We start from the raw sequence: 9555 nt of genomic DNA, 5'->3' as shown, positions 1-9555 counted from the left end.
ACCACCCGGGGATAGTGGAAGGTGTCCCTGCCCATGGCAGGGGGTGGTACTGGATGAGCTTTGAGGTCCCTTCCAGCCCAAACCATTCTTGATTCCACAATGGAATGTTCACAGCAGCCTTACAAGGAAAGGGTTGTGCTCAGCTGTACCTCTGTAAATCTGGGCTGGTAACAGCAGCCTGTACCTGGGAAAGTTCATGGCATTTGAGGATCTTTAGGATCTGTAGGAAGCTGGAGATTGCAAAGACACTGATAATTTTTTCTTGACACACGTTCTTCTGTGTATTCTCTTTAATTGGGAAGTAATTGAGCAATTCTTTGTTGAGTTCCCATGCTACTTCATTAATTCAGCAGTAGTTCTACAGGAAAACAATGTCTGTGGGATGTTTTCAGTGCGTCTCAACCTACCAGACACAGTTTGACTGATGATGGGTTTAGCCACGATGCTGACATGTTCCTTCATTATGGTTCTAATTGTTTTTTTTAGAATGAATTGTAGTTAATTAGCAAGCTGCTTGCAGCTCATGGAGCTTGTTGCAGTATCAACAGTTACAGTGTAAGGTGTGAGCTACTGGGGCTTCGCTGAGCTGCAATAACCACGTGAACCATCAGAAAAGTTAATTGCCATAGCCAAAATATTTACATGTTCAACTGAAATAAGATAGAAAATCTTCAGTTTGACCAACCATTTGACTTGTCATTAGACTTCCATGTGAAATCCATGTTAGAGAGAGGGAATTGGAGATGCAGAGAGGCCGTGGTCGGGTGACTCCTCTTTTGTCTGCTGGGCTGTGTGGTACAGCACTCACCCTGAATGCAGGAAACCAAGTTTAAATCCCTCTGCTGCCTTAAAAGAGTTGAATAGCTAATACCCAGCTCAAAGGTTAATTACTAATTGCTGGTTATTTTCTATATTTAGTATCCTTCATACTCTTTTTTCTTGCTGAGCTCTGTAGCAGAGTACAAGTTAATTACCACGGTTTTTTTTCATGCTTTTAAGCACCATCTTTGCTCCATTCTCTGAGATTACAAAACCATGTTTTGTAAGATGCTACTTTTATCATCTTGTTTGCAAAAGTACACAGTATTAAGCAGGTTTTCTCGTGCCATATGTCAGCGTAGATCCCTTACTGCTGGTGAAAAACAGACTGAGTAGCAGAAGTTGGATATTCTGTCTTGATATGTGTATGGGAGTGAAAGAAGAAGGTGCTTCACACTCATGTGAGCACAAGAGCCCTGTTTTAGATTTCCCTTTTAATATCTGAACTTCTGCTTCGCTTAGAAAAGATATTTTTCAGAGGACTTGATGATCAGAGGGAATACTGTAGTGGAAGTGGATTGGTTTTATGAGGTTTATGAAAGCTGCAGTTTACTTGTCTCTTATCCTTGTGGGTGACTTCCAGGTCAGGATATTCTGTGATTCTGTGATTACCATTGCTTCTGCACTCTGGAGTTCTCTCCAGCTCTTGGATAACAAGTTATTTTTTAGTGAATAGTGAAAAGTGTCACGAGGAATTCTGCTGCCGGCTTGGAGTGCTTTAAAACTGCTCCTGGCTTCCAGTGGTGCTGCTGCTTTAAGGAGCCAGATTTACATATTTCACGTTTGAAAGATTTACAGGATGTCTCACATGCCTGTATAGGAAGATGGAGCTTTCATTACAGGTTTAATGTCGCCAGGATACAAGGATTAATTCTCCTTCCTCCGCCCCGGCCGGCGCGGCCGCTCGTGAGGGACTGGTGAGCTCCTGGCTGGCTGAGCTGGAGGGGTGTTTCACATCCAACACCATGCCTTTTTGAATAATTAAACCAAGCTTTTACATCACTCTGGGGAGGAATCCTCATATGGAGAAAGACCAAGAGCTGGAGCATCTCTCCAGGCTTCTGGTTATTTTCTGTCGAGCGCTGGGGGAAGGAGGGAGAGGGTTGTTGACTTTGATTGCCGAGTTTGAGCTCTTTGGTGTGGAAAAGCTGAACCAGAGGAAGGCTCAAAAGGGTGAATTTTGCCCATGTTGCTTCCTTGACGTGGCCACTGTGGAAGGCTGACCCATGCTCCAGCAGAGAGGGTCATTTCACCCTCGGGAAGCGTCTCCTCTCTGTGTGTGATGCCAACACGAGCTGATGGAAGGCGCGGCTCAAGTGCTGCGTGGTAGTTGGGCACTGGGGCATGCACCGTGACATGTTGGGCAAATGTCTCCTGCAAGGTCCTGCTGCAGCACAGGTGGGGATTTCTGGTGGTCCACTGAGCACTGGGTGCTCGTTCCCTCTGTGCTGGGAGCTGGGTTATCCTTCAGCTGCTCCCACCGAGCCAGCACAGCCGCTGGAGCTCCGTCCCTGGGGCTGGAGGGTGGGGGGCAAACAAGGGGGCTGTCAGAGCACAAAGTGATGAACTGCTGGCCAAAACTGGGCCCTCCTGAAGGTGTAAAGATGCCTGCTTTCATTTAAGAGCATTTTCAAAGTCTCTGGAGTTCCTTGAGTGGATGGACACAGCTTTTCTCACACTTTCCTCACCTGGGGCTGTGGGAACACAGGGTCAGCCCCAAGAAGATACAGGACTGCATCTGTTCCTGACTGTGCACAGCAACATTATCTTCCTTTGGCTTTGCCTTTTCCCACTCTTTTTTCTTCTCTTTTCTTCAGCTCGCTGATGAGATGAGGGGGAAAAAATCATTCTAGGCTGTTTGTGAGATTTTTAAGTGACATGGGATTACTGGCTGGTAACTTGTATGAAGCTTCTCAGTCATCTTACACTTGATTTTCGACAGCTTGCTGTCGTTTGTGTCTGCAGGAATGAAGTCTCCAACACTACAATAAGTGTGACCCAAAATTCAGCATTCTGAAGCAATAATAAGTGCTGAATGTGTGGATGAATACAGATGTGAGGGCAGTATATTCCCATGTATATTTACATAAACACAAACTATAGATATAAATACAACTTGAATTGACTTACATAATTTTCAAAATTGCTGTGGAAAGAAAATAATTATCTTAATTATGTTTACATTGATGTAGTAGTTTCCCTTGTTAGAGAAGTGTGTGGCTTTTTTCTGTGGATACTTGACTTTAGAGCTTTCATTCTCCAAAACTCAGTCATTCTTTTTTCCCCTGAGGATGTTAAATCCCTTCTTTCACCAAGCCAGGGAAAAGTTCCATTAATGTAAGCAGGATCAGAGCTCACTGGGTATGCTTACTGCTGAATTAATAAATATTTGGGAAAATAAATAGCTGTGTCACAAGTGGTAAAATTGCTTTATGCACTGGAAGATGAAATTTAGCATAAACAAAGTGTGTGTTTGCCCCACATCCCAGCACCATTCAGACTCACTGTTTTGACTGCTTGATTTCATATTTGCACTCACAGCAAGATGGAAAGGGTTTTTGTTTCAATGTTGAAGTCAATAATTATGGAGGTTATCATTTTCATGCTCAGAAATTCATGTCATTTTCATAAATCATCTCATTTCATAAATCATGCTTTACAGCTGGAGAATGGAAACTTATTGCTGGACATTGATGAAAATCTTGTTTCAGTCACTCAGGTAAGGTTGTAACACTAAAAAATATTTTAAGGAAATATTGCTGAAATCATCTATAGGAATAGTGCAACTGGAAAATGTTCATCTTGGGATTAACTTCACTGGAACGTAGCTAATATCAGATGTGAATAATCTTAATGAAGCATAAGGGGTGAAATCAGTTCTGTAGTGACAGTGAAATCACAGAAATAAAAGGTGAGTGTTTGGTGTCCAGGATCTCGTGTGCTGCAAGTAGATAAAGGCAGCTCTGTGTCAGAGAAGATGCATTTGCTTATTCAGGCTGACAACTAGGTTGTAGAAAAAAGATTCCTGAACCATTTGGGACTTTAAAATCTACCTCCAAAGTGTTGCTGTTGAAAGCTGCCTCCAGTCAGTAAATGAAGGTGCTGTGTTCCCACTAAATTTGTGTTTACATTCTCTGATGTGGTTCTGTAGCTCCTGTTGCATATGAGGTTGCTATTCTGTAAAAAAATAACTCCCCTGTAAATGTATTTCTTTTTCCTGGGGAATATTGTGAGTGGGGGTTTATAATAACAAAGTGCTGTTGGCTTTCCTATCACTCTCTCCAGCTGCCTGTTTAGAAATGTGTCTGCAGAGCTTTAACAGAATTATATCTGTGAAGAGTATCCAAAGATCCATCACCTTGAAGCACTCTGAAAAGTATTACTATTCCCATTATCCAGGAGTATGGAGGCACAGGGATCTGAGTTACCACCTTTCAAATGCATGTCATATAATCCAGAGTTCAAAAGTATACTGACTATCAATTTCCAGTATTCCTGTGAAACCTATAATATTTTTTCCACAAAAAATGTATAGCTTTGCACACAGCTGTGTGTATCCTGCCCTTTCCCATCCTTTCCCTGGCTTGCTCATCTGCTCCCTCACATGGGATGGAGGCACAGGGGAGCTTTTGCTCATGGAAAGGACAAAAGTGTTCCTTAGCAAACAGTGAATAGTTCACGAGGGGGCAGGAGAAGGGCAGGTTCGGGGTGCTGCTAAACAAGCAGTTTGGAGAGATGAGAAGAAAGTGGCTTTTGGAGTATTTCAGTATACTGCCACCTCTTGAGTCAGTAGTGCCTGCAGGAGGCTTGAAGTGATTTCCAAGTGAGTGCTGCTGTTGCCATTATTCCCACTTTCCTGGGCATTTTAACAACCCTTGCCTAATGTGTTTGTGCACACTGCAGAAGGGACTTAGGCTGGGTTTGTTGCTTGTTTGGGGTTTTTTTCAGAAGCTACTCCTAGTAGCATTTTAGTACAGAGCACTAGAATTGGTGTACCCTGAAGAAAACGTGGCTTTCCCTCTTTTTCCCTTCTGCATTTCCATGCAGATACTTAGAGGGATATAACAGCCCATAAGAAGAAAATGCATTGTCATAGCACTAAAGCAATGTGATCTTTTTAATATAAAACATGATGTGAGAAAATGTGAGGTAATTCATCCCTGGGTACATCGTTAGACATGAAGCTGAGAATCATCCGAGCTGCTTAGACAAATTCCGTGTCTAAGTGATTTTGGTGTTGCCCTTATGTGTGGGAATAGAGACTGGATTGAAAAAAAACGTGTGAACTTCTGATATGTGTAGTCTTACTCCTTAAGGGATCATTTTTAGTGGAAGGTTGAAGGCAGGAAAAAAAATCTTGGGGTGATCTTGGTCTCTTGGAAGGTTGTAAAGCCAGTTTGGTTAATGTCCAGAGAACTCAGGGGCTGCTTTTGCATGACAAGACTGAACTGAATGTCAGACCTGTCTGTGTGGCAGCAGGATCCAAGGTTTATGTGCCTAAGATGGGGAGGAGATTCAATGAGCTATATTAAGATTTACATTAAATCTTGTTCGTAATGAGAATTGTGGCTTCCCACGTTTTGTGGGTGTGGTTGGGTGTGATACTGTGGGAAAACCTGTAAGAAAGGTAGTGGAGAAGGCGAAGTTCTGAGTTGCCACCAAAGCTTTCCAGTATAACCACCCTGGTAAGGATGGTGGATGGGGTTTAGGTGTCCTGCAGAGCTCTGAGGGATCTGTGCTTTAACATCCCTGAACTCCAGCTGAATTCTTTTGCAGCTGGGTGGAAGGGAGTAAATTTGCTCTAGAACGTGTGAAGGAGCTTTGATTATGCAGCCACTCAAGTTGCTTCTTATAATAAAGTGTGTTTTCTCTTCTGGTCCAGTTAGCCAGGCCTGCATGGGTGACCTGTTTTGAGCTCCCACGGAAGGTCCTGAGGAAATATTTCTAACAATAATTTAATGTAGAGCCACAAACTTGTGATAACCCAGTTGTGCATCCTCCTTCAAGTCCACTTATCCAGGTCACACCTGTCCCATGGGCAAGGGGAAATCAGGCAGCACTTTAAAAGCCCTTCCCTTCTGTATCCTTCTGGCACTCCACGTGCTGCTGCCATGCTTTAAACCTTGAAGTGAGGGTTTAGAAGAGGAGCCAGGGAAAAGGACTGGCCATAAATCATACCTGGAGCTTGCTGATGTTAAAGGCAGAGCAGTAATGCATCCAGTCCTGTTCTGGATAGTTGTTTCATGTTTTACTCTTTTTTTTTTTTTTTCCCCCCATTTTGGTGAATTTCCTACAGAATTGTTTTATAGTCAGTTGTTGGCTCTTTGGGTCTATCAGCAATATTAAAATCCCACAGCTTGAGCCCGTGTTTGGGCCATATGGGACTTCACAGTTGAAGCCTGCAGGGCTTTGGGGAGGTTTATCTTGTTTGCTGTTACCAGATAACTTTACAAGTTGTAACTTCTTAACTCACAGTTTCTTCTCCTCAAAAGATAAATGGAATTTATTTTTTCTTCTCTTTACAGGCTGTTACCCAACTAGAGCTTTTTGGGGACATGTCCACTCCTCCTGATGTAACCTCTCCCCCAGTGAGTACCCAGGGAAACTGCACCGTGCTTTTCCCCCTACATGCTATTTTCAGCACATTTATTGAGTACATTTACAATTTGTGTCCTCACCCATTCCAGTGGGGAGGATTTCAAAGTAGTTTTTGGGTTGCAGGAAAACAAAAGCGAAGCAGATCGAATATCCAGTCCCTGCTTCACGACAATGTGCAAAAATACCTTCAATTTGTATTTCTCTGCTCTAATGTTAGGTGTCACATAAGGTGCAGCCTGAGCTGCAGATCTGCTTCCCTGGTGTTTGTCAGAGGGAGGTGCTTCATGGCACTCCCGCTGCATTGCAGAAGATCCAGTTACAGCCTCATATTTCATGTCTCTGGATCCACCAAGCGCAGATCCCAGAACTGCTGTTAAAGGAGGGGAGGCAAAACAGTAAAAGAGACGGAGACAGAGAGAGAAAGGGCTGGATGTATTTTAAAGGCAAAGAAAATTTTCTCAACATGTTTTTCAGCATTATAAAATGACAAAACAATAATTTTCCTGTAAAGCTTTTGAGCCTTACATTAAGCTGTAGGGAAGTGTGAATATACTGAGAAAACTGAGGCGCTGTGAGGTCGGGAGCCTCAAATCTCCAGGGTGTTCTGGGGCATGTGTGGGACTAGATGTTCAAAGCCCTGTCTGCTCATCCTCACCTTACTCAACTGGATTTGGCTTCTCCTTTAATGTAGACCTGTGGTTCTGATCCTGTTGGTTAATTAGAAGCAATATTTATTCACTTTTCCACAAACCTTGTAGATACTTCATTTACTTTAAGTCTTTCTAAAGTTAGTGTCTTGGTCACTGCCTTTCCTGGTTGTCACCTAAAATCTAAAATCACAAGTCTGTTATGTTCTGGAGAAAGAAAATGTGTCAATATTTTGCATGTGATGTATTCCAGGAAAATTTCATCTTGATTTTTTTCCTCTGATAGGAAGTTTCTCCATTTCTTTCTTTTTCTCCCATCCCCAGCAAATTCTAATACTTTTATTTCTATTGCTTCTTTCCTTCTACGTCTTTCCGTTCTTTCTTCTGTCTCATTCTTCACTCCAAACCTGGATTTTTAGCAATGTGCAGCAGAAGCTGCAGCTGATGTGTCACCCTTGTGTTTTATCCCTGTCTCCCTGCAGACTCCTGCTACTCCAGGTGATGCCTTTATCCCATCTTCATCCCAGTCACTTCCTGCTAGTACAGACATGTTTGGTTCTGTACCTTTCAGCACTGCTGCCGTACCCTCAGGTGAGAAATGCACTGGAATTATAGTCCTGACTTAGGTTTGGGGATCAGTGCCCAGCTCTGGTTTGCATTTCAGTACTCAGGGCATTGATTTTAGCAGGGTGGAAGTGGGGGAAGGCTTTTGAGGTCAGTGCTTCAGGGCAAGGCAAAGCAAGTCTGTAACAAGCAGGGAGTACATTAGTCTGAATTTGCCTACATTTTTTTTAAAGCAAAAGCCAAAAAAGTCACTGGGAGTTCAAGCATAGTTCAGCCATCTGGATAACAGAACTTCTAGGTTCAGTAGCAAGAGAGGAAACGGCGTTCAGTTTACATTTGGTGGTAGTGGTGAATATCCTCTGCTGTCCCCAGTAAACAGAGCTGAGAATCTGATTGCACTTCAAAGGTATTCCACTTTGTCAAATCCTGAGATGTCCTTTAGACTTCCCTGTGTTCCTCGAAGTGCTCAGAATTCAAAAGCTGGGTGCATTCTAAACCGACACTGTGGTTTGATTGCTGATCTCTCCTCACGCTCTCAGCTCCACTTAGGAAAAGAAAGGAGGAGGAGGAGTGCCTTGAGTAATTCAGCAGTGACTTTCTAATTGGTTAACTCCTGATGGCACCAGATCAGCCACTCAGAAAGGTTACAGTGGCAGTGAAGTGTTTGGGGATAATGTCAGATAGAAACCTTCGATGCTGGGATGAGGTCACAGCGGGGGCGAGATCAAAGGACATCTGGAGAATCCATCCTGGACATCTGTTGGAACAGAAATGTGTCTGAGCTACTGCTCCTTTCATCACTCAACAATTTGGTCTCTCAAAGTTCAATTCCTTATTTTTTAATTTTATTGGGTTTTGGGCTTTTTGCTTCACAGTATAGCAGCCATCCTTACATTTACGATTACAAAACAGCCTAGAAATAAAGCAAAGAGGAGAACGTACAGGAGGTCTGAGAAAACAGGTTAGAAACAAGAGTTTTAAAGCTATAGCAGTATTAAAATTGAGAGGGAAGTTACATTATACGAAGTATTAGTGGTAAGTATTGAATTTAAATGTGAAACAGCATTATCTGTAAAGTACAGTACTTCTGTCAGTGGAACATAATTATATAAGGTAGTTTAATTTGTAAAAATTTTTACAGGAGTTTTAGTTTCAGAGCATTTTTGTTGTTGTTGTAAATAAAAAAGCCACCTGATCCTATAATTCCTACACAGTCAAACTCTTGCTGGCTATAAAGGAGGCTTCAGGTCTGACAGGAAGCAATTATAATTTCAGTTTAAATCTTTAATTTCCTCCTCAACTGGAGGGGGTTATGTTAGCCTAATACCTGGAGCAGTTTGTTGTTAATAGGTATTTAGTGCAGCAGAAGCTCAAGATCTTTTTGATGTTCTCAAGTAATTGGGTAATAACCAAGTGTGTGAGGGTTTTAATCTGAAATCATGTGGGTTGGATTTTTTTATTAGTAGTAGTAGTAGTAGCATTATGATGCAATTTGAGATGATTGCTTTGCAGAGTCCACCAGCCTGTGGTTCTGTCTATGAGTATTTCTTCAGTGATGTGAGTTCAACCACGTTTTCAGTTTTCTTTCCGAGGGTGCTGCAGTTCTGGGATCACTGGTGCAGCTTTGCACGTTTCTGATTTATTGTGTCGCTTTTCCTGTGTGCTCTTGACAGCAGCATTAAAATCTTCCATCCCATTTGTTTCCCCCCCTCTCCTGCTCTCTCTATTCTCCGAAGGTTATGTTGCCATGGGAGCTGTCCTGCCCTCGTTCTGGGGACAGCAACCACTCGTTCAACAGCAGTTGGCCATGGGTGCTCAGCCTCCAGTTGCTCAGGTGATGCAGGGAGGACAGCCCATCGCGTGGGGCCAGCCCGGCATCTTTCCTCCCACCCAGCAGCCGTGGCCATCCGTGGCTGGGCGCGCTCAC

The 9555-nt window shown here is 43.0% G+C and overlaps 1 protein-coding gene across 1 annotated transcript in view; it reads left to right on the top strand.

Annotated features, from left to right (window-relative positions):
* DAB1 (DAB1, reelin adaptor protein) overlaps window positions 1–9555 on the top strand; it is a 210696-nt gene that overhangs the window by 187237 nt on the left and 13904 nt on the right. Inside the window, exons 10-12 of the mRNA XM_017733495.1 lie at window positions 6345–6407; window positions 7547–7655; window positions 9365–9553. Coding sequence (XP_017588984.1) covers window positions 6345–6407; window positions 7547–7655; window positions 9365–9553 — 361 coding nt within the window. The remainder of the gene's footprint in view (window positions 1–6344; window positions 6408–7546; window positions 7656–9364; window positions 9554–9555) is intronic.

This window comes from Corvus brachyrhynchos, unplaced genomic scaffold, assembly GCF_000691975.1.
Source record: "Corvus brachyrhynchos isolate BGI_N302 unplaced genomic scaffold, ASM69197v1 scaffold34, whole genome shotgun sequence".
Taxonomy (NCBI): Eukaryota; Metazoa; Chordata; class Aves; order Passeriformes; family Corvidae; genus Corvus; species Corvus brachyrhynchos.
The sequence above is the reverse complement of the archived record's forward strand: the minus strand, read 5'-3'. Positions and strand labels throughout refer to the sequence as shown.